Source organism: Embiotoca jacksoni, unplaced genomic scaffold, assembly GCF_022577435.1.
Source record: "Embiotoca jacksoni isolate LCO1_2020_lvr unplaced genomic scaffold, fEmbJac1.0.p SCAF_41, whole genome shotgun sequence".
Taxonomy (NCBI): domain Eukaryota; kingdom Metazoa; phylum Chordata; class Actinopteri; family Embiotocidae; genus Embiotoca; species Embiotoca jacksoni.
In genome coordinates, this window is record NW_027185394.1 from 625,623 (window position 1) to 649,520 (window position 23,898).

The window sequence follows — 23,898 nt, forward strand, 5'->3', positions numbered from 1 at the left end:
TCGTGCTGACCTTTGACCCCCCCCCCCTCCTCCCCCTCCCCCCCTCCCCTCCTCCTCCTCGCCCAATCAAATGTATATTTATACGAGCGCCTCGTTTAGTCTGCGAGGAATAATTGAAAATCACCCCGAAGTTCTTCAGGTCACTCTAAAGCTCTTCTTCCTCCTCGTCTTCCTCCAGGAGGACAAATTGGACGTGTCCACGCCGAAGATGTACAGCAGCTTCATCCCCAACGGGAGGGCGGAGCCTCCGCTGCACGCCGCCGGGCACCAGGGCCTCCCGCTGGGCGACCCCGAGCTCAGCCTGTCTCAGGTACGAGGCGGGAAGCAGGTTAGGTAGGTTAGGTTAGTTAGGTTAGATTAGGTAGGGTAGGTTAGGTTAGTTAGGTAGGTTAGGTTAGTTAGGTAGGTTAGTTTAGGTTAGGTAGGGTAGGTTAGGTAGGTTAGGTTAGGTAGGTTAGGTTAGGTAGGGTAGGTTAGTTAGGTAGGGTAGATTAGTTAGGTAGGTTAGGTTAGTTAGGTAGGTTAGGTTAGGTTAGGTAGGGTAGGTTAGGTAGGGTAGGTTAGTTAGGTAGGTTAGGTTAGGTAGGTAGGTTAGTTAGGTTAGGTAGGGTAGGTTAGGTAGGGTAGGTTAGTTAGGTAGGTTAGTTTAGGTTAGGTAGGGTAGGTTAGTTAGGTTAGGTAGGGTAGGTTAGGTAGGGTAGGTTAGTTAGGTAGGTTAGTTTAGGTTAGGTAGGGTAGGTTAGTTAGGTTAGGTAGGGTAGGTTAGGTTAGTTAGGTAGGCGTATTAGGTAGGTTAGGTTAGTTAGGTAAGGTAGGTTAGGTTAGTTAGTTAGGTAGGTTAGTTAGGTTAGGTAGGGTAGGGTAGGGTAGGGTAGGTTAGGTTAGGTTAGTTAGGTAGTTACTTTATTAATCCCCGAGGGGACATTTTTTCGCTACAGCAGCAAACAGAACTGTTGTTGTGTGATGGATTTTGCCAGAGGTGAGTTATTGTACAGTCTTATTGTGGTCGGCAGGAATGATCTCCTGTATCTGGAATGATCTCCTGTATCAGGAATGATCTCCTGTATCTGTCCTTGTGACAGCAGCTGGAGGAGTCTTTAGGAGAACGTCCTCCTCTGTCCCTGCAGCAGGTGGAGAGGGTGGACAGGATTATCCAATATGGACAATAGTTTGTTCAGCGTCCTCCTCTCCACCACCTTTTTCAGGCTGTCCAGTTTGTAGCCGATGATGGAGCCGGCCTTCTTAACCAGTTTGTTAAGTCTGTTGGTGTCTCCGGCTCCAATGCTCCCCCGCCCCCCCCCCCCCCCACCACCACCACCACCACCTCTCCCCCCCAGCAGACCACAGAGAAGCTTCCTGTCGAGTGTAGACGTAACGGTGTGTGAGCGGTCTGACCTCGGTGTAGTCTCTGTCTCTGTCTCTGTCTCAGGGGGACGGCGAGCTGTCCGGCCTGCCGACGCCCGACTCCACCCCCGAGCTGCCGGCGAAGAGCACGAAGACGCCGCGGCAGCGTCAGTACGAGAGCAACCACAACTGCAACAACGCGGCGGACGGCGCGGCGCCGGGTCCCGGTCCCGGTCCCGGTCTGGGCTTCGTGGCCGTCGTCGGCAACACGCTGAGTCAGCAGGTGTTCCCCTTCGCTCATCACCACGGCAACGGCCTCAGCAACGGGGCGGCGCACAGGGCGGGCGCCTCCTCGACGTCGCTGCACGTCCCCGAGGAGGGGAAGCTGTCGAATGACGAGCGAGGAGGAGGAGGAGGAGGAGGAAGGGCCGCCCCCCCCCACCACCACGGCTCCCAGCAGTCCCTCCCCCAGACGGTGGTCGACGTGTCGGCGCTGGACGAGCTGCTCAAACACATCCATGAGGTCAGCGCGTCGGGCACCGGCGGCATCAAGGTCCTCACCTCCACCTCCTCCTCCGCCCTGTTCCCCGGGCCGTCCTCCACCTCCGGAGGGCTTCATCATCATCATCATCATCATCATCATCAACAGCAGCAGCATCACGGCCAGAGCCGCACGCACCACTACGGCCATCACCATAGCAACCACCACAACAACAACAACAGCGGTGGTGGAGGCGGGGGAGGTGGGGCGGGGGGAGGTCACCATCACCAGCAGCAGATCCCGGAGACGGAGGCGGGGCCGTACTACAGCACCTCCCCCCTGCCCAGAGACGGCCTCCCCAAACGCCTCGACGCGCCTCCTGCCCCCAACTCCTCCTCCTCCTCGTCCTCCTCCTCTTCCTCCAACAACCCCACCTCCTCCACCTCCCTCCCCTCCTCTTCATCGTCCTCCTCCTCCACACCGCTGCAGCAGCAGGTGATTCCAGAGCAACCCGGAGGAGGAGGAGGAGGAGGAGGAGTCTCCGTCGCGCGCCACCACTCACAGCGCCACTCGCTCATCAAGATGGGCAGCGGAGGCGGAGCTGTGCCGCGCCACCACAGCTTCAACCAGCGGGGGGCGCCGCCGCACGCGCACTTCCTGGCCCGGATGAACACCAACAGCAGCAGCAACGGGCCCCCGGGGGCCGGCGGAGTGGGCGGGGCCTGCGGGGTGGGCGGGGCCAACACTGCCTGACGCGACAGCACAGCTACAGCGAGGGACCGCACGCCCAGCGGGCCGCCGCCGTCCGGAGAACGGCGTCGCTCAAACCTCAGCTGCCCCCCAAACCGCTCTTCCTGCCCAACACCGCCGCGTCGCCGGTCACCGAGGCGGGAAAGTACGACTACTGAGGCGGGTCGGCGGGCGCCAACATGGCCGCTGCGGCGGAGGAACGACAACCGGAGAGACTTCACAGCTTTTTTCGTCCGAGACGTCGCTCCCCGGTCACGACGTGGAGACGAGACGGTTTAGACTCCGCCTCCAAAAACTCCCGACTGATGCAGTTTTTCTTACGAGCGCTTTGATCTGACTCGACACGAAACGGACCGCGAGTCCAACGATCTCCACCGGAGAAATAAAAGACACCCGGCGGACGGTTCGTCTGCTGGAGGACCAGGCTCCGCCTCTTTGTACCATATTGGTATCTGAACGCAGCCCGGCAGGTGACGGACGACTTCTGATCAACGATTCCCTCCTCATCACTAATTCATCACTTTAAACTGCTTCGGTTTCATCATCTGTGTGATGGAATTAAACTTAATTGATCCTCTTGAATTATTTAACGAACCCTCAAACGATCTAATTAACCGTGCGGTTCATTTCAGGCTTTTATTTTGAAGGAACCGTTCATCAGAAGTGTTTTATCGTCACCGACTGACTTCTGACGGGATAGAAAAGTAAAAGTCTTTAAAGTCACAGTTTTTCCCCAAATTACGAGTCTCTCTGATGACGCAGCTTCCTGTGATGGACTGAAGGTCCTGCAGGGGGCGCTGTTTGTTTCATTTCCTGTTTCCTGTTTTTTGTTTGTTGTCAGAGAAAAAGAAAGAAAAACATGCTGTAAACATTAAAGATTGTCGAAGCAGCATTCTGACTTTAAGGTGTGTTTTAAAATAAATAATAACAGCCTGTTCACATCTGGTCACATCTGGATCCAATCACAACTGGTTCTGGAAAACCTGCTCAGCCGACGTCCTCTGATAATCAATAAAGATAATCTACAACAGAAAAGATGTCCTGATGGTGGCGAGCGCAGTCTTAAACAAGTCTTAAAACTAGTCCAAATAGTTCACCACCAGTCTAAACCTTTATAGACACCAGGTCAATCTCTACTTCCTGGTGTCTATAAATCAGCTGTTTCCTGTCTAGCTGACTCTGGTTTCACCAAAGACTTCCCTGGGTTCCCTTTTTTTTTTTTTTTTTGTCTCACATCAGACCAAAACAGCTGTGTGAAGAGGCTCCGCCCCCCTCGCACAGTTCACCGATGCAGTGCAGCGCAGACCCCGACCCTCTCAGCCCCGCCGGAATAACTCAACAATCTGAACCGATGCGATCGGTCGGGTCTGACGGGTCAGGTTGGGAATTACAAACAATTACAAACGCAAGATCTGATTGCAAGCGGAGACGCATGATGATGCCCAGTGTGAACGGGAGTGAAAGAGAGTGAACGGGAGTGAAAGAGAGTGAAAGAGAGTGAAAGGGAGTGAAAAGGAGTGAGAGAGTGAAAGGGAGTGAAAGAGAGTGAAAGGGAGTGAAAGAGTGAAAGGGAGTGAAAGAGCGTGAAAGGGAGTGAAGGGGAGTGAAAGGGAGTGAAAAGGAGTGAGAGAGTGAAAGGGAGTGAAAAGGAGTGAGAGAGTGAAAGGGAGTGAAAAGGAGTGAGTGAAAGGGAGTGAAAGGGAGTGAAAAGGAGTGAGAGAGTGAAAGGGAGTGAAAGGGAGTGAAAAGGAGTGAGAGAGTGAAAGAGAGTGAACGGGAGTGAAAGAGAGTCAAAGAGAGTGAACGGGAGTGAAAGAGAGTCAAAGAGAGTGAAAGGGAGTGAAAGGGAGTGAAAGAGAGTGAAAGAGTGAAAGGGAGTGAAATAGAGTGAAAGGGAGTGAAGGGGAGTGAAAGGGAGTGAAAAGGAGTGAGAGTGAAAGGGAGTGAGAGAGTGAAAGTGAGTGATAGAGAGTGAAAGGGAGTGAAAAGGAGTGAGAGAGTGAAAGGGAGTGAAAGAGAGTGAAAGGGAGTGAGAGAGTGAAAGAGAGTGAAAGAGAGTGAAAGGGAGTGAAAGAGAGTGAAAGGGAGTGAAAAGGAGTGAAAAGGAGTGAGAGAGTGAAAGAGAGTGAATGGGAGTGAAAGAGAGTCAAAGAGAGTGAAAGGGAGTGAAAGAGAGTGAAAGAGAGTGAAAGGGAGTGAAAGAGTGAAAGAGTGAAAGGGAGTGAAATAGAGTGAAAGGGAGTGAAAGGGAGTGAAAAGGAGTGAGAGAGTGAAAGGGAGTGAAAGGGAGTGAAAAGGAGTGAGAGAGTGAAAGGGAGTGAAAGAGAGTGAAAGAGAGTGAAAGGGAGTGAAAGGGAGTGAGAGAGTGAAAGAGAGTGAAAGAGTGAAAGGGAGTGAAAGGGAGTGAAAGGGGCCCCGACCTACAAACAGGAAGTGATGCGTGTGGTTTCAGGAGATCGTTCTGGGGGTGAACGTCTGCCGCTTCCTGTTTTAACTTTATTAGGAAGTCTTTCTGATCTGAGACGAACCAATCAGGCGACACGTTGAGGCGACAGAAGGAGCGATACTGCCAGCAACAGCAATAAAAGTGGGATTGTAAATAAAACGGTGACCTCAGCGGCGCCTCGACGTGTCGATCTGTGACGGTTTATTAAAGTCTGAACGATGCAAAACCACACTGGCAGGTTTTAACCTGCTAAAACCAGGAAGTGTTGGAGAACACCTGTCAGGTAGAAACCGTGGGAACGTTTAAAGATCCAAGAGATTTCCTGGTCAAACTTCTTTCACTCACCTTTTTTCTGTTTCTGCTGAAGAAGCTGTTGAGAGCTTCAGACTAGCAGCCTCCGAGATGCGTTCAGGGTCGCTCCGAAATCTGGCTGTAAAAAAATACAAAATAAAATAATAATGTATGAAACATGACATGAACATCCTGCTAATGTCTGCATGAAGACAGAACAAAACTCAGAATTCATGATTTGTAAAAAACATTATTTTATGTGAACAAATAAAAACGTTTTTTTTATAATAAAATATTCATGAACCAAAAACCATTAAAACATTAACAGAACAACTGTTTCAACGGGTGTTTTGTGCATTTTTAAAAGTCAAAATCAAGCATGTTTTAGTTTTTTAGTTTTTATTTTGCATAAAAGAAATAATCAATTAAAATCAAAGCTTATATTTTGGCCACCCTGTTCGATCCTTTGTTGTAATAACTTAAATTTTAATGAAGCATTTTTTACACAAAACCAAAACCAAAAAAATCCTTCTCTTCGTCCCACTTTGACAAAAACAAACAAATTGTCGGCTTTGATTTGATATTTCGTCTGTAAACAAAGACAATTTTACTTTTTTGTAAAGTAGATTTTTTTTTTTTTACAGAAATGAAATGAAACCAAATCTGCCCGGAAACCAACCGGAAAACTGACTTGAAGAATTTGATTGGAAAAAAGCTCAACTTGACTTTTGAGCTTTTTGTACCGGAGCTTTCTGCCTCACGTTCGGCGTCGAGCATGAACTTTATGTGTTTTTAAAAGTTCCTGTAAAAGGCAGTAAGTGAACTCGGCATCGGCGGACTGAGCGCGCTCTGCACCAAATGATGCAACCTGATGTCCGCCGGCAGGCCGACACGACTCGGCCTCAGATCTCAGATCTGAGCTGTGAAGCGAGTCGTCGATGTAAAAAGTCGAGGTGCATTAAAGCAGAACGAGACGTTTAGTTCCCGTTTAATAAAAGAGGACGAGCATCGATTCCTGCTCGGTGTAAAGTGTTTGAGGACGTTACATCATCCTCCTCCTCCGGACCTGAACCTCCCTTCACACTGTTTGATGTTCGGTACTCACAGATCAGCGCTGCTCTGGTCGCCGGGGGAACCGGAGTCCAAATGAACCGGTCGGACTGCTTCTGTAGGAACTACAGTCCAAGAGACGCTTTAAAAAGAAGCATTTTATTCAGATTTCAGATCATTAAAACGACTAATAAATACTCTTCTAAACTTTTTACTTTGATTTTCTTTCCTTCTTCATGCAGAAAAATAAAAACATTTACATACAACTTATATTTCTGTGGCCATGCAGCTCCGAGCAGTGATCTTAGTGTCCTTTTTGATGCATTCAAGGACTGTCCGACATCCGAGACGTCTGAGTCAGCTGCTAGATGTTTACATCAAGACAAACAAATAAACATAAATGTTAGAAAAATTATTATTTTGAAAAAATGTAAACGGTTTCTGGCAGCTGGATGTGAAATCTGTAACGTCAGAGTGTCCTTGAACACACCACCGTGCAGTTTTCAGCCTCTAATGATGAAACATTTAGATGAAAATGAGCAAATTTTTTTCCCATAAAGTCCAAAAGACAAACAAGAGAAAAGAAAGAAATAAAAGATCTCTAAAAAAATGATGAAAACTTTTTGATATTTGTTGAATATTATTCGTTTATGAAGCAGAAATATGAAACCGTCACTGGTTGTAACGTCATCAGTGGAGGATTCGCAGCTTTATTCTGTTTTATTTCACGGTAAACTACATTTCTGAGACGTTTGAGCTGTTGTTTGAATTTTTCACAATTTTATGACATTTCACAAATAAAAACAGAAAGTTTGGGTGATCTGGAAAATGTGTAATATCTATATTTTCTTGATTAAAATAAGAAATGTTCCTTTTTTATAATGTTTAATTCAGGCAGAGTTCCTGTATTTCTGCTTGTTTAGAAGAACTGTTTATATTTCTTTCCATATTTCAATTTTTTTTTTGGTCGCAGACTTTTTTGTCGTCGAGTTTCTGCAGACATAAAAAGAGATTTAAGATTAAAATAAAAAACGTAACATTTATTGAATCCTCTAATCTCTGCAAAAGTTTTGTGACTAAAAAGTTTCTAATAAACAGAAAACAGAAAACAATCAGGAGTGAAAACACAACTTGTACTTCAATTGGCTCAAAAATGAGAAAAAGTACCTGAAGGTCTTTAAATGTTCCCACGAGGCCTCTCGGCCGTATGAATACGAGAAGCTCGGAGCACATCATCTTTTCTAAAGGCTTTTACTTTGAAATCCAAGTGTGACCCGCTCCAAAGAGGGTGAAAACCCGGATTTTAAGAAAGCAAATGACATTTTCTGCATTCATACAGACACCAAAAGATAAATGGAGGAACAGGAAGCCAATGTTGTGAACGTTTTCGCAGGGGTTACTACGGCAACGCTGCAGGAAGTAAACACGATGGCTCGTTTTATAAAAAAAAAAGTTTTTTTTCTACGAGGATGTAACCTTCAGAATAAATTTGTTTATTCATTTCGTGGTTCTCGGTTCCCGCCACGAGGGGGGGATGTGGAGGGAACCGGGACGCTGTGACACGGCTGCTGATGGACTCACAGCGCCACCTGGTGGGCCGCGCCAGAATGACGATGTAATCATGTCAAACACTATTATGTTTACCTTACTGCTATTAGTTAACAATGTGGACGATGGTGTAAATAAAGGCTACTGTGGAATAAGTGATTATTATCTCTGACAGCTCTTATTCTGAAAGTGACAAACAGGAAGTAGAGCTGTAACAGTCAATGATAACTACGTCATACTCACCCAAACTGGGTATGAAAACTTGGGAGTTCGAAGGGCTCCAAAGGTCGTTGAAGGTCGAGATGTTTCATCGTCTTTCGGGGGCCGAGACCATGAAGGGACTGTCGGGGTCCAGGAGGTTTCCAGAAGTCCTTTGGATGTCCAAAAGGGACACGAGTTCTTGAGGTGGTTGGAAGATCCATAAAGGTCTTGATGTTTGAAGGAGATCCAAAGCTCCTTGAGAAAGTTCCTTCCTGGTGTTCAAAGAGTCTTTGAGGGGAGTTCAGGTCCCAAAGGTCGGAACCCAAAGTCTCTCCCAGGGTTGTTCCAGAAGTCTAAAAGGCGGTTTCAAGGTTCCTTGTTGATGCCTCCAGGAGTTGAAGACATTTCAGGAATCCAGTTGGCAAAGAAAGTTGGAGGATGGGAATCAAAGGACTCCTACAACTCTCATCCAGGTGCTCCAAGAATCTTTTTACGGTATTTCAGGAGGTCATTCGAAGGTACTCCAGATGTTGGGATGGTTCTTTCCAAAGTCTTTAACGGTGTTACGGTGGGTCGGTGAAGGGTTTGTAAAAGGCCTTTAAGTCCTTGTTGGGGTTCAGGTGTTTTTAAGGTGGTTTGAGGAGTCCTGAGGATCATTTGGGTCCTGGAGACAGATCGAAAGGGAAGTGTTTTAGTGAGTCTTTGGGCGGTCCAGAAGTCCCGAGGGAGTTTCTAAATCCTTCCAGAGTCCTTGAGAGTAACAGAGGAGTTCCTTAAAGAAGTTCTGTTCCTGGAGTCTTCAGGTCCTTTTGAAAAGGAAAGAATTAAACTTTCTTCTGTATGAAGTGAACCTGCAGTGCTTTAAGAAATCCTGTTTATGGAGTGATGAGATCAAGTTTTTCTGCTGAATTGGATCTTTCTCACCACAAAACATGACGCCGTTCTCATTAGTGTTATGCTGCCACCTGCTGGTGTAAAATAAAATGGTCACGAGCTCAACTGCACTGATTCAGACTCCATGTTGTTTTTTTTCTAGACTTTTTGGATCGTCTGAATACTGGAGGTGAACTGGGGAAGTTCAGTCGACATTTGAATTTTATTTCAACAATTGGTGAGTCGGGAATAGTTTTAATATCTGTTTTGATAAGTTTGATTGATAAATAAATAAATAAATAAAAGGTAAACATAAACATAAATAAATCTCAGATTTTTGCTGTAATTTGAGTGCATTCATTTTATTCCTTAGACCTCGGAAACAAAAAAAGGGAGAGAAATATGAAGTTTAACACGTATGTAGGAGCATAATTACCAAAATATATCACTTTTAATAACAGCCGTACAAAATATCTGTTAATTAAAGTGATTCTGGTCTTGTCAGGACAATCCAATCATTTCACTTAAAACTAAAATGTCTTGCTCAAAGCCAACGACATCAACTTTTAACATTTTCTAGAAACATAGTCACAACTGAGAATCCAAAAAGGGATTTTATTTTTTTAAAGTTTTTGAAAAACTAACGTGGGTTTTGTCTAAAATTTAAAAAAAAAATTGAACACTGTGGTTATCGTTGAATTAATATGGTGCTACAAACTGTAGAAAGTGCTGATGACAGCAGAAACAGAACAGCTGACGGCTTTCAGTTTGTTTGATGAGAAACGCTGAAAATTAAAGTTAAAAAATGAGTCAACTTTGTCTCGGAGAGATTTTAAATACACGAGATTATGTTGAATTTTTGTTGTAAAACGTGAGATTTTTAAAGCTTTGAATCAGTGGGACAAACAGGAAGTAGAATTTTTTTTTTTAATTGTGATTTTCATTACTTCAGTAAATGTCTCCTCTGAACACAGCAGCGTCCTCCGCAGTAGAAATGTCTGATAAAATATATATAAGATAGAAAAATACAGCATATCTTCCTCGCCTTGGTTCCTTCCTCACCAACTCAGATAAATATGAAACGTTTTCTGTCCACAAAGATGCTGTAACTCCTCTTTTTTTTGTTTTGATGGAAGCTTGAGAACAAAATGTTTGGTTGACCGACGAGACGGTTCGTCCTCTTCGTCCGTCCTGTCCTTTGAGACAAAAACTAAAACCTGGGCACCTTTTAACACATTAGTTAATGTTGTAATAAGCAATAACTAACAGTTAATTAACAGTTAACTGACATGTCTTATTACTTAATGCTTATTACTGTATTTACTAATGCCAATACCATCTTTATAAACTATTACATAATGTGTAAATTAATTCCTCAGTTAACATGAATATCATTAATAAATTATTTTAAACACATCAGTTAACTGTTAATTAATACTATATCATATAATAATATAGCATTAATTCATGTTATTTAATGTACGCTTACAGTAAATTTGATATTTTTTCCACAGCAGGGAGGTCAGGTCATGGCTGTTTGTATGACCCCGGTGTAATCCAGGTGTGATCCAGGTGTGACCCCGGTGTAATCCAGGTGTGACCCCGGTGTGACCCCAGTGTAATCCAGGTGTGATCCAGGTGTGACCCCGGTGTAATCCAGGTGTGACCCAGGTGTGACCCCGGTGTGACCCAGTGTGACCCCGGTGTAATCCAGGTGTGACCCCGGTGTAATCCAGGTGTGACCCCGGTGTAATCCAGGTGTGACCCTGGTGTAATCCAGGTGTGACCCAGGTGTGACCCAGTGTGACCCCGGTGTAATCCAGGTGTGACCCAGGTGTGACCCCGGTGTAATCCAGGTGTGACCCCGGTGTGACCCAGTGTGACCCCGGTGTGACCCAGTGTGACCCCGGTGTAATCCAAGTGTGACACCGGTGTAATCCAGGTGTGACCCAGGTGTAATCCAGGTGTGACCCCGGTGTGACCCAGTGTGACCCCGGTGTAATCCAAGTGTGACACCGGTGTAATCCAGGTGTGACCCCGGTGTGACCCCGGTGTAATCCAGGTGTGACACCGGTGTAATCCAGGTGTGACCCAGGTGTGACCCCGGTGTAATCCAGGTGTGACCCCAGTGTAATTCAGGTGTAATCCAGGTGTGACCCCGGTGTGACCCAGTGTAACCCCGGTGTAATCCAGGTGTGACCCCGGTGTGACCCAGGTGTAATCCAGATGTGACCCCACTGTGACCCCGGTGTGACCCAGGTGTGACCCAGGTGTAATCCAGATGTGACCCCACTGTGACCCCGGTGTGACCCAGGTGTGACCCAGGTGTAATCCAGGTGTGACCCCAGTGTGACCCTGGTGTGACCCCGGTGTGACCCAGGTGTAATCCAGGTGTGACCCCGGTGTGACCCCGCTCCGTCACCCATTGGTTCCCGTCTCAGGGCTCCGCCCCTCAGCTGGGTTTCTGTGCGGCGTGCATGCGGACGTGCCGTTTGTAGTTGGAGTTGTCGCTGAAGCGGCGGCCGCACTCGTCGCAGCTGTACGGCTTCTCGCCCGTGTGGATCCGCAGGTGCTTCTGGTAGCCGTCGAAGCGCGTGAGTCTTTTCCCGCAGATGTCGCAGGTGTACGACTTGTCGACTTTGCCGTGGTACTTGCGGTGCACCTGCACGTGTTTGGCCCAGTGGCCGCGCTGAGCGAACGCCCGGCCGCAGATGGTGCAGATGTACGAGTCCACCACCTCGGACAGCGGCGCCTCCAGCTTGACGCCGTCCAGCCGCCCGTTGCCTGCAGCCGGGTCCGACGCCTCCGGTTCGTCCTCGTCCAGGTTCAAACACGCCCGCAGGTCCGAGGCGGTTCCCTGCCAGGGGTCCGGCTCCTTGGGCTCCTTGGGCTCCTTGGGGTCATTGGGGTGCTGCGGCTCCTCCGGGTCCTCCGGGTCCTCCGGGTCCCGGTTCTGGAGCTTCGGGGGGCCGTCGTCCTTCCTCTCAATGCCGCTCTGGAACAACGAGAAACAGACGTCGTTCTGATCGGACGTCTGGAGCGGGTCGGACCACAGATCCTCCTCCTCCTCCTCCTCCTCCTCCTCTTCCTCCTCCTTGATGTGAGGAAGCTGCTCCTCGTCCAGCTCCAGACCGGCGCTCCACTCCGGCTGCTCAGAGACGGCTGACGGACAAACAGAGGAAAGATTTATTTATATTCTTCAATTAAAAGACGGCTTCATTCGTCATCAACCCTTCGTATTTAAATACGTGACCCAGTTTAAAAGAAAAAAAAAAAATCTATTTTTAAAAATTTTTATTTGTCATTTAATTTCCACAAATAACAACAACAAAAAAGAATTAATGATGACAACTTACATTGAACTATGGTTGGTTGAGAAGAAAATACACCATGTGATCATTTATATATTATATATTAAACCAGACCATTTCAAACTAACAAAATTTTAAATGGTTTCAAAACAATTCTTTGACAAAACTATGACGGTGATATTCCATCAAAACATGTTCCTTTGATCTTATTTATTGTAAAAATAAACACAATTCTGACTTCTTTTTTATCATAATTTCATAAGAAAGGTCGAATGACCATAAAAAATATATTTCTGACTAAAATATGACAAACACCAGCTTGTGATAATCCATCAAGAAATTACAATTATATTTTCATTATAATAAAACCTATTTATAATTTTAACTTTTTTTTTTTTTTACCCCAAAATGAGTTAAAAATGTAAAAATGAGGTAAATTTGATGGAAGTGTGTAAACAATGGATGAAAGTTGGTTGACGAGGTTTGACGTTTTTGATTTTTGTCTAAATCTGGTCCTGGATCGGATCTCCGGTGCCCCTCCCGGTCCCGGTCCGGTGCCCCTCCCGGTCCGGAGCCCCTCCCGGTCCGGTGCCCCTCCACCGACCTGCTCCGTCCACCTGCAGGCAGATCCGCGGCGTCCTGCGGAGCTCCAGCAGCCGGCGCTGGCGGTCGATCTCCAGCCTCGAGCGGGAAATCTCCTCCTCGTACTCGGCGATGGTCCTCCCGAACACCCCGAAGATCTCCTCGGCGGCCGCCGTGAGCCGCTGGTTGATGAGCAGCCGCAGCATCTCGAGCTTCGACATGTTCGGCGGCGGGTCTCGAGCGGAGGTTCAAACCGGAGAGGAGCCGAGGAGCCGGAGGCGTCGCGGTCCGACCGCTTATTTACTCGCCACACATCCGGGCCGTGTAGCTGCGCATGCTCAGTAGAGCATTAACGTGACAGGGGGACCTATGGTGGAGACTCAGCGCCTCCTGCAGGACTGGAGGGTTAAAGACATGTTATGACGCTATGGAGGTCTTTTACTGGAAAAGGAAAAAAAAATATATATATTTTTTTTAAATAAAATTAAAAATGATGTACATTCAAAATTTTCTTTTTTTTTTTTTTATCTCATAGTCAGATTTTCTCATAATTTTTTTTTTTTTTTACCTTTTATCTCAATTTCGATTTAGTAAAAAAGTTGTTTTTATTTAGTAATTTAAACTTTTCAATTCTGAATTCTTTTGAATTTTGATTTCAAGATTCAATCATATTTTTGACTTTTTTTTATAAAAAAATTTTTTTAAATCGGAGGCAATGCTTCTAACGAAGAATACAGTTTTTATTTGATTGTTTTCCTTCATGATGAATAATAATTATTAATATGTTCCCCAGCACATTAAAGGCTTCGATTAAAAAAATGTCTCAAAGTTACTTAGGGTTGAAATAAACTCATCAATAAAAAAAAAAATAATGTTTCTGCTGCATATTGATTGATCTGCATTTTTTTTTAAAGTCCTTATTTTAGTGTTTCAAATTGAACTTAATGTACAACAAATAAAAATGACTGTTTTGCTAATTTTCTCAACAATTAAATAAATTTTTCCTTCGTCTTTCAATTAAAAATAGACAAAAGACGACATATCAACCATTGAAACTGAGACATTTTATTGTTACGATGGGTTCCAGAAGTGTTCCTGAGCCGACGCAGTGATTTCCACCACATTAGATTGTTGAACTATTTTCCAACACAGTCTTTCAGAGTGGTGAACCTCTCAACATCTTCACTGCTGAGAGATTCTGCCTCTCTGAAATCATCTTTTATAGCCCATCATGTTACTGTTCTGTTGCCATGGTAACCTCATTAGCTGTCAGATGTTCCATGTTGTTGTTTTTTTATTGATCCTGTCCAACTTTTATAGAGACGTGTTGATGCAATCAAAATTTAAAATGAGCCGATATTTTACATAAAACAATAAAATCTCTATTTGATATGTTGTCTTTGGTTTATTTTTAATTAAATATGAGTTTAATAATCACATTCTGTTTTTATTTACATTTTAAACAGCGTCACGACTGTTTTCGACACCTGGTTTGTAGTTTACAGTTGAACAGCGGTTGATTTGTCGTAAACTAGTTTGCAGGAGATCAGATGAACGTTTCCATCGTCACGACGACTTCTGTTCAAAGGCAACGCTGGCTGAGGCTCATGGGAAATGTAGTCAACAAGGAAAATTATTCTTCATACACAAAGAAAACCTGTTTGGTTGTAACATCTTCCAGGAGGAGGAGGAAGAGGAGGAAGAGGAGGAAGAAGAGGAAGAGGAGGAGTTCAATGCTTGAACAGTAAATCAGATTCAGAATCAGAAACGTGTTTTCAGGACTGAGGTTCTGTCAAATGTCACAACTTCCTGTTCGGAGGTTCATTCGTTTCCCTCTGATCACTTCCTTGTTTTGGGTCAGCGGTGGTCAGAGGGGGCGGGGTCCTGGAGGCCCCGCCCCCTCTGACAGGGGTGCTTGTAGAGGCTGGACAGCTGGTTGAAGCGGCGGTCGCAGACGGAGCACCAGTAGGGTTTCTCTCCGGTGTGCGTGCGCAGGTGAACCGTCAGGTTTCCTTTCTCCACGAAGCTTCGCTCGCAGAACGAGCAGCTGTACGGCTTCTCGCCCGTGTGGCTGCGCACGTGACGGACGAGCGTCGCCCGCCGCCCGAACTTCTTCCCGCAGACGGTGCAGCCGAACGGCCGCTCGCCCGAGTGGATGCGCATGTGCGTGCGCAGGTTCCCGCGCTGCGTGAAGTTCTGGCCGCAGACGGCGCAGCGGAACGCCGTCTCGCGGTGGACGCGCAGGTGCAGCTTCAGGCTCTCGCCGCCGGGCTGCAGCTGCTTCCCGCAGACGCCGCAGTCGCGCAGGTGCGCCGCGCAATGCGTCCGCAGGTAGCTCATCTTCCGGAAGGTCTCGCCGCAGACGCGGCAACTGAACAGCGGGGGGTGCTGTTGTTGCTGCTGCGCCGGCGCGACGCTAACGGAGCTCTGACCTCCCGCCGTCTGATCCGGCCTCCAGAGTCCCGCCGCCTCCGTCCAGTAGTCCTCGCTGTCCTCCGTGTCCGTATCCACGGCGACCAGCCGGCCGTGGCTCGCCGCCTCCGAACCGGCGGCCGGATCGAAGTGAGCGAGAGACTCCGAGACGACGACGCCGCCGTCCTCGACGCCCTCCGTCTTCACGGTGACGGCCGAGACGCCGTCCGCCTGAACCTCGTCTTCAGGACACGTCTTAATCCAGGAGGGGGCGGAGCCTGGAGGACGGACGCATTTATCTTTAAAATTATGAACTTCAGAATCAAACAGTCAAAACAAAAAGATTCTTCTTCTTCTACCGAAAGAAATTCAACAAATTCATATCTGGAGATTATTTCATTCAAGATTTTAAATGTTGTTGTTTTAGTTAAAAAATATCAACCAAACTTTAAATCATACTTCTGTTTATTTTCTCAATAGTTACACTTTTCAATCATTTTTGTTCGAAACTTTTATTTCAGGATGAATCCAGATGTTCGTCCCATTTCTGACCCACATCATTCAAACAGATTTAAATCAGACTTTTGTTTTTTTTTTTTTTTATCGTAAAATGACATTTATTTTGTCATTTGGCTTTTTATCTAAAAAACAACAACGATATTTTTCATTTTTTTACACATTTATAATATATTTTTACATTTTTAAGTCATTAATTGTAAAAACGACTGTGTTCAGTCTTTTTTCCATCATATTTTTGATTTAATTAATTCTTATTTTGACTGTTTATTTTGTAATGTGACCTCAACTTTTAACTCTTTACATCAGAACTTTAACTGGTGACAAAAACAAGAGAAAATAAAATCTTTTATTCTGAAATTGTAAGAAAAAAAAGGATTTAATTTGAATCACGAGTATCAGAATTAGAATATCAATCATAAGCAGTTGTTTGTTTAAACTTTGTGTTTTTATTCGTTTTTTCCGTGTTAAAGAAGCGGAGTTTCAGCAGGGCTCCAGCGGACCCTCCGCCCGCCTCCACTCACCCTCCCCGGGCCGCAGGACGTCCAGCTGCCGCTGCTGGCGGTCTATCTGCTCCCGGTACCGGGCCACGGTCTGTCCGAAGGCGCCCAGGATGTCGTCCACCGCCGCCGTCAGCCGCTCGTTCACGAACATCCGCAGCGTCTCCATCTCCAGCGGCGGCGGGCTGCCGCGGGGCTCCGAGCCGCCGAGAGCCTCCAGCAGCCCGGCGGGGAAGGACGGGGAGCGCGGCGGCGGGAACATCTGGCGCTCGGCCGACATGGTGTCCTTTAATCCTCCGGTGCGAATCCGTTAAATGTCCGACAATAAAAAGGAAGAGTTGCAGTTAAATGTTGTTTACAGAGAGACGGAGGAAAGTAACGGACACTTTAACCGGCGGAAGAGAAGTAAACAAAAACCGCTGATCTCCGTTTACGGATCGACGTCCGGAGGGAAACAATTTGTAGTCATTGACAAAGGTTCCGGGAGGAAAAAAAGTATTGAAAAAAAAATACTTCAACTTAAAAAATATATTTAAATGATGCTTTTTTTAATGCAGATTATTGTCACAGATTTATTAACTCATAATTGTATAAACGTTTGTTCAATAAAAATGTAAATATAAATGTGCAGGATTTTCTTTAGTTGAACCATGAAGAGAAAATGTTTGAACCTATGAGAATATTCAAAATGAAATAAAACTGCAACAAGCTGCTGAATATGGTGATTCATTATTTAATCTTAGTGTAAAATTATTAAAAAAAAAAAAAGTTTTATTTCAGTTCAGTTTTTCACTTTGATGTGGAAAAAAAACAGAACGACACGAGTGATGACCAGATTTAGTTTTTTTTTTGTTATTTGAGAATATTCAAATGAAATAAAACTGAAAAAAAAAATGCTGCTAAATATTGGTGCTGGAAGTTTCGGAATGATAAAAAAATATATATCATCCGACAGATTAAAATAAATAAAGTAAAAGATAGTAAAAAGGATGAGTTGAGGTGGGGTGACAGTGACCTTGACCTTTGACACCCCAAAAAATTGAATCAGTTCATTCTTCATTCCACCAAGGCATGTTTTAGATATCACGGTTGCAAATAACCTTTGATCCCCAAAATCAAATCATTTCATTCTTGCTACCAAGTGAACATTTGTGCTAAATTAGAAGAATGTCCCTCCAGGCGTTCCTCAGATATCATGATCATTGACCTTTGACTCACAAAATCGAATCGCCTCATCGTTGGTACGGTACCGAGTGAATCTTGGCACAGTTTGAAGACATTCCCTCGGGTTCACACGGAGAAGTTATAGTCTGCCCTGTCCTCAGATCGGCGTTTCACTTCTCCTCTCTGAAGATCAGTCACCGTGGCAACTGATAGGCATCACTGCCGAACCACGGCAACAGACGGGTTTCAGAACTGAAGGTGGGAGGAAAGTTTTGAGCGGGAAAAATCGGACTCCAGATGTGTCTTTTTGTTTTGCTGTTCAGACTTCTGAAAATCATCCAGGTAAAATCTGGATCTGAAAAGATACCGATGTCTGCAGTCTAAACGAGGCCTTAGATCATAAAAATAAAAGAATAAACATTGACTTTTGTCCCAGAGGAAGAGAAAAGATGCATCTTGGGTAAGTGAAACCTCAAGTAATCACACGGCAGCCGTACGGTTCGGATCCTCGTGTGCGACGCAACATCGCCGACAATTTCTACAGAGGCGCAAAAGAATCACAAAGGGACACAAAATGACCACAAAGGGACACATTACAGTTAAATGAGGTTTTCTTCTGTCACACAAAAGAAAACATTATTTTATTTTGATCACTTCATAGCCGTTACACAAAGCTAGGAAAAACCATCTTCATTTTCTAAGCATCTACATTTAGAAAATACTAAATACAACCTGATGAGTCAGGAAGGAGCGACGTGACCGACCAGCCGTAATTCAGCTTTAAAGACAGCAGGGGGCAGCATCACCCAGCGCTGCCTGCACACCTGAATGTTTTTTTTCAATGAGGTCTGAGTGTCTGTTTGTAGGATTACTGACCAGCAGTGATGGTAAATAAGTAAATACATTTTTTTAAGTGCTTTAACTTAAAGAAATAATTGTTTTCTTTGTAGTCAGCTGACACAATAAATCCCTCAGTGCTGCCATAGTGACGCTAACAGCTGAGATTTTCTGACGTATGAGTGCCTACATGTCCAAGGATGAACTGCACGTGAGACCACATCTTCAATCTTCAGTTCCCTTTATGACGTTTCCCCTTTGTAGCAACAAACTCAACAAAAAAACAACAAGAAGCAGCCAGACGACGTTCGCAGAGAACAAAAGACGGTGGTTATTGATCAGGAAGCTGCCAGCTATCATCACAGACGAGCCCCCAAATTTGTTCCCGCCTGGCTCGGATGACATAAGTCACGCTGGGATTCAGGCTGCTGTGTTTGTTTCACGCTTTTCATTTTTCTCTCAAGAACGAGAAATAATTTATAGCTTCAGGTGAATGAAAATCTCGAAAATGTCAACGTGTCAGGACTGAAGAAAAAACAGCCAAAAAAAAGATCTGACTTGATCTGATTGGAAACCTGACGATACTATGTCCCGCCCACCGATAGCTGTAACCTGACTGCACCACAGGCCTGTCAATCAAACAGACACGCCCCCAAAAACAGGTCTTCTTGAATCTTCTTTTCTAATGAATGAGGGATTATTTTCAGATGGACCTCCAGAAAACTAATAAGAAGGAGTGACTTTAGCTAACAACACCGAGATAACTGATGGACACATTTTATTCACTTTGGATTTGATGAGAGAAGTTGAATGGGAGTCTATGGAGCCGGAGGCTTTTTGGAGCCGACCTCTAGTGGCACTCGCTGGTATTGCAGTTTAAGGCATTCATTTTATTTTCAACCCATTGTTATATACGGTCTGCAGCTACCTTTACAAATTATGTACTGTTGCATATATACAACTAGGACATACTACTTTGTCATAAAAATGTGCCTTGAACTTTGACCCTTTTGTTCATTTCCATCGTGATCCGTAGCACGACATTTGACGTAAAAACAAAAAGACTTGGACCGAGCGCTCTCAGTAGGCGGTGCTTTTATACATTATCTCGACCCTCGTAGGCACATTAATGGGAGAAATAAAACGGAACGATCCTTTAAATGTCTTTACACGCTTCAAATTAATTTATTTGTCATGATGTGAAATGCTTCATGCAAACCGTTGCTTTGCTTTTTCTTTTTTTATATTTTCAGGGTGTCGATCATCCCGGAGAAAAACGGAGCATCCTAGTTTGGCTGCTTTTCAAGAAGCTTTTAGGGGATTAAGAGCCAAATTGAAAAAAAAATCCTCTCTCCGTTCGAGCATTAGAGGCAGTTCAGTGTGAGGCGGCTCCGCCCCCTCCATCACCAAATACATATTTTCCTTCACTCCCTCTTGACCAATTGGATCCCAACAACCTGTTGGCGGCGACTCCCTCCTCGTCCAGGTGTTTGTCTCAACGCCTCAGAGCTCCATCTAGAAATTCACAGTTTGATCTGTTTTTCCATCGTTTGTGCTCTTTGATATAAAAAACAAAACGTCTTTATCTTCCCGCATGCAGCCGTTTCTTCCTTATCTCTCCCTCCGCTTCCTTTTTACGAGGAAATCAGTTTAACCTGCAGCTTTTCATCTGGTTTGTGTCTCGCCAGTATGAGGTCCTCGCCTCTCCCCGCCTTCGGTCGCCGTGCCAACAGCTTCGGGCCCGCTTCCCCCTTTCAGGTCCTTTTGATTCCAGTTCAGAGAAAAAAAGGCGAAAACCGGGCGGCTTTGATGTTTTGTCCCGTCGCCGACAGGAGAGTTTAGGTTTTAAGGAAGAGCTGCGAGGTGGGGCAGGAAGTGGTTAAGAGCATAATTTATTCTATTAAACTAGGATGTTTGATTATTGAGATGTAAAAACACTGCGCACACACACACACACACACACACACACACACACACACACACACACACACACACACACACACACACACACACACACACACACTGAGCGTTTCTTCCTCTCAAGGTTATTGTTAATGAGTTGTGTTTGTCGGCTGCAGCAGTGGGAACGACACTCGACAACATGTCTGACAGCGCAGAAACAAAAGCCGGCAGCAGCGAAGCATCTGATCGTCTGATCCCCGTCTCTCTCCGTTATCTCCTCCGAGGGGTTCCTCGACTTCACCTGCTGCTGACTGGACAGGAAATTACACCGCGAGCTTCCACAAACCTGAAAACACACCGACGTGCTGCCACGAGGCTTCGAGAGCAAAACGCCGAGCTGACGAGGAGGAGGACTGTTTCTCTTTTTATTTGTTGTTTTTTCTCAGACAGACAGAGAGCAGAACTACTGTAAAAGAAAAAAATTCTAAATGTCAAGAAAGATGTGAGGAAATAAGAGGCGGATCATATCAGCTCTATTAATAAAGTTTGATTGATTGAACAACTTCCTCAGACAGTTTTACATTACAAATATAAGTCTTATTATCAGTGGGTCAATCCAAATAAAGGAAAGCGACACTAGAGTATGTGAATCGCCCCCTGCTGGTGGGCTGCAGTACAGCTGGAAGGAGTCGATCAAACTTTTACTTTATACAGTTCCACAAAACTTTGCCTGTTTGTCCTTTGCGTATCTCGACGGCCGTTTGTTCCATCTGCTTGAAACTCGTCGGGTGTGTTGCCGAGGACCCGACGGTGTGCGCTGGTGAATCTTGTGATTCTTTGGATATGCGGCATGTTAGATATTCAATAAAGAAGTTGCTTGTTCGGTTGGCCGATGGCGCTCTGTCCAGCAGTGTAGGCGGAGTCACCAGCAGTCTTCACCAACTTCTGCAGAGCTGTTCTCAACAAACACTCTGTCCTGCTATTAGAACACTTATTGTATTAAAAAACAAAAGAAAAGGTTAAATCATCATGTTTAATGGAAGTCAATGTATCGTCTTCTGTATTGATGAAATATGTGTGTGTGTGTGTGTGTGTGTGTGTGTGTGTGTGTGTGTGTGTGTGTGTGTGTGTGTATGTGTGTGTGTGTGTGTGTGTGTGTGTGTGTGTGTGTGTGTGTGTGTAAATATTTGCCAAACAGCGAGCTGCCATCTGTTGTATCTTCACACTCTGAGGGAGAGAGAGGAGGAAGACGAGGATAATTAGATGGATGAAGAGGATAACGAGGCGGATCGACGTGAAGATGGATGGATGGATGCGGTGATGGACGAGCAGATGGATGTTGTTGTTGTTTACAGTTTCACACTCGGGGTGAAACAGCTAAACTGTTTGAAGTCCCGCCGAGAGGCCAGTTCATTCAGGGGGAAGCAGCCCTGTGTGTGTGTGTGTGTGTGTGTGTGTGTGTGTGTGTGTGTGTGTGTGTGTGTGTGTGTGTGTGTGGGCTTGTTTTTACATCCTGGTGGGGACTTTAACCTAAATGCTCACTTATGCTGCGGGGACATGTGTCACTATGGGGATAAAAAGTGAAGGTTAAGACTTGGTTTAAGGCTATGACTTTGCAGTATGATACTCAGTCCCACCCCCCACCCCCCAGACCCACCCAGACTGGAAATACAAATGCATAAGTACCGTAAAGTGTAATACCACCTTGGGCCACTAGGGGCAGGCTCCAAAAAAACAACCTCTCATCTCCAACAGCATTTAAAAAGCATCAAATTCTCTCCTGAATTACAAAGTCCAAATATGGCTAAAGGTACAGTCAGGTTTTTGGTATAGGTGGGCGGGGCATATTGTCCCCTTGCTCCTCCCCCAGCTTGTCCAAATATGGTCACTTCTGGCTCCAAAAAAAACCAAGATGGCTTGTTACTTGGTGTCTCCATGGAGATCGTGTAAAACATTTATGTGCAGTGCGACAGCGCCCCCTACTGAACAGTCTTGGATTTTGTTTTGTAGCATTAAACTTGTGTTTGGTTCTTGATTTCTGTAAATTTCAGAATAGTTACAGTTGAAACTTGAGATAACTTGTGGCGAACTCACGGACAAGAAGTGAGCGACAAACGGTCTCCTCTGAAAAGCAAATGTTCCATTTTGAGAAGATTTCATGTGTTTGTCGACTCGCAGTCTTGCAGCTCGAGTCGGAGTTGATTTTTTTTTTATTCTCCCGAGCGGCGAGTGGCTTCGCCGCTCACGGCCTCGCAGAGCTGCTACTAATAAAGGTTAAACGGAAAGATTAGAGCTGAAACGAGGCAGCTCGAGAAGGTCAGACGGCAGCGATGAGGAAGGCGTGCTCCTCCCCCTCCTCATCCCCCTCTTCCTCCCCCTCCTCCCCCTCTTCCTCCTCCCACCCACCATGTTGTTATTTTTTTAAAAGCTCATTATGGACGTAACATCAACTCCATTATAGATTTAATAAATCCTTCAGCCTAACACGGCCATCAATCATCGTCAGCGCTGAAGCAGTATTTAAAGCAGCTCGACTCGGAGCCTCCGGCGGAGTTTTTAAAGGTTGATTGGATTTTATTTATTGGCTGGACCGCAGAGGGTTTCGGCTGCCGTGCAGACGTTTCAGGTAAGTCTGGTGATCAGCGGTGAGGTTGGAGCTTCATCCTTATTTTTTGCTGTTTGAGTTCAAACAACAAGCGTAAAGTGCAGCCGGGCCGCGGCATCATAGTTCAATGTCAGAGCAGGAGGAAATCAAATTATCGTTGTTGTTTTCTTCAGGGTTTTACAGAAAACAGAGTTGTGGTTCGTGACACCTGCTGAGTCGATGAAAAATCTTGACTTAATTTGTGGACTTTTAAAGTGAGTTTTTTGCGGTAAAATTGCGTGAATTTGAAAAAAATTGCAAGTCGAGGAAAATAAATTGCATAACGACTTACTGACGATTTAGCGAGATTGTATTTCCCCGTATTCATAGATCAGTTTCTTTGTGATTTTTTTTTTATCAAAAAAGTTTGCAGCAGATTTTTAAAAAATTCAGTCAAAGTTTTTTTTGCCATAAATTGGCATAAATTAGAAACAAATTGAATTTTTTTTCAATGTATTATTGTCTCTCTGATAAATATGAAGCTGTGACTTCCTGTTATAATAATAATATTAATTTTTTGTCCTGAAACCTGCGTCCACTTTCACCAGTACGAACTGTCAGAATTCATTCATGAGAATGATGATTTTTTTTTCAAGTTTTTAAAAAAGTACTTTGTTGTTTCTCGACTCAGAAGCTTAATATTTTGTGGACTTCACGAGTTCCTATTCTTCCCCAAACTGAACAGAAATAGAAGTCATTTTTTCCTGTAAAAACTCTGCGGTCTCTCGGCTCTTTGTCCGACGGAGCATTAAAAGAGAACAATGGAGCAATTTTTCTCTCTCGATCTCTGCCGGATAAACGCCGTCCTCCTCTGAACCGACGGCTCTCAGCTGCACGAGGTAATGAACTAATTAGGCTGGAGGTTGACCTGGGACACATCGCCTCGACTCGGACCGAGCTTCACGTCACTTTGATGTTTGAAAAAAAAAGGAAAAAAAAAAGAAAAAGAAATATCCGTCCTCCGATGTGTTTCTTTTTTTTTTTCTCCGGCTGCACCAGCAGGAGGCAGATTTTCCTGCGACCTGCACAGCCGTGACGGTTTCCTT

General features: G+C 45.2%; 2 protein-coding genes across 4 annotated transcripts in view; one reads left to right on the forward strand and one right to left on the reverse strand.

Moving 5' to 3' along the window:
• The window catches only part of LOC138209976 (semaphorin-6D-like), a 75,238-nt gene extending 67,833 nt beyond the window's left edge, over window positions 1-7,405 (forward strand). The window contains 3 exon segments of the mRNA XM_069168836.1: window positions 179-310; window positions 1,430-2,546; window positions 2,549-7,405. Coding sequence (XP_069024937.1) covers window positions 179-310; window positions 1,430-2,546; window positions 2,549-2,733 — 1,434 coding nt within the window. The 3' untranslated portion in view covers window positions 2,734-7,405.
• On the reverse strand, window positions 3,522-16,728 carry LOC138209985 (zinc finger protein 629-like). Of its 3 annotated transcripts, XM_069168850.1 has the most exons (5): window positions 16,330-16,728; window positions 8,154-12,146; window positions 6,627-6,726; window positions 6,418-6,504; window positions 3,522-5,451 (listed from the first exon to the last, which is right to left on the reverse strand). In XM_069168850.1, exons 1-2 carry the CDS (start codon window positions 16,583-16,585, stop codon window positions 11,437-11,439), a joined length of 966 nt encoding a protein of 321 aa, XP_069024951.1. In that variant the 5' UTR covers window positions 16,586-16,728; the 3' UTR covers window positions 3,522-5,451; window positions 6,418-6,504; window positions 6,627-6,726; window positions 8,154-11,436. The 3 variants fall into 3 exon arrangements, with proteins under 3 accessions (XP_069024951.1, XP_069024952.1, XP_069024950.1); XM_069168851.1 differs by lacking the exons at window positions 3,522-5,451; window positions 6,418-6,504; window positions 6,627-6,726; window positions 16,330-16,728 and adding an exon at window positions 12,900-13,368 and having other exon boundaries at window positions 9,898-12,146; XM_069168849.1 differs by lacking the exons at window positions 3,522-5,451; window positions 6,418-6,504; window positions 6,627-6,726; window positions 8,154-12,146 and adding an exon at window positions 13,485-15,567.
• Between the last annotated feature and the right edge of the window lie 7,170 nt (window positions 16,729-23,898).

Bases quoted from the DNA above. Each gene is read 5' to 3' on its own strand.
- LOC138209985 (XM_069168849.1), bottom strand. From the start codon at position 16,585: ATGTCGGCCGAGCGCCAGATGTTCCCGCCGCCGCGCTCCCCGTCCTTC. The intron at 15,568-16,329 runs GTGAGTGGAGGC...TCCGTCCTCCAG, and splicing joins CGTCCTGCGGCCCGGGGAGG to GCTCCGCCCCCTCCTGGATT.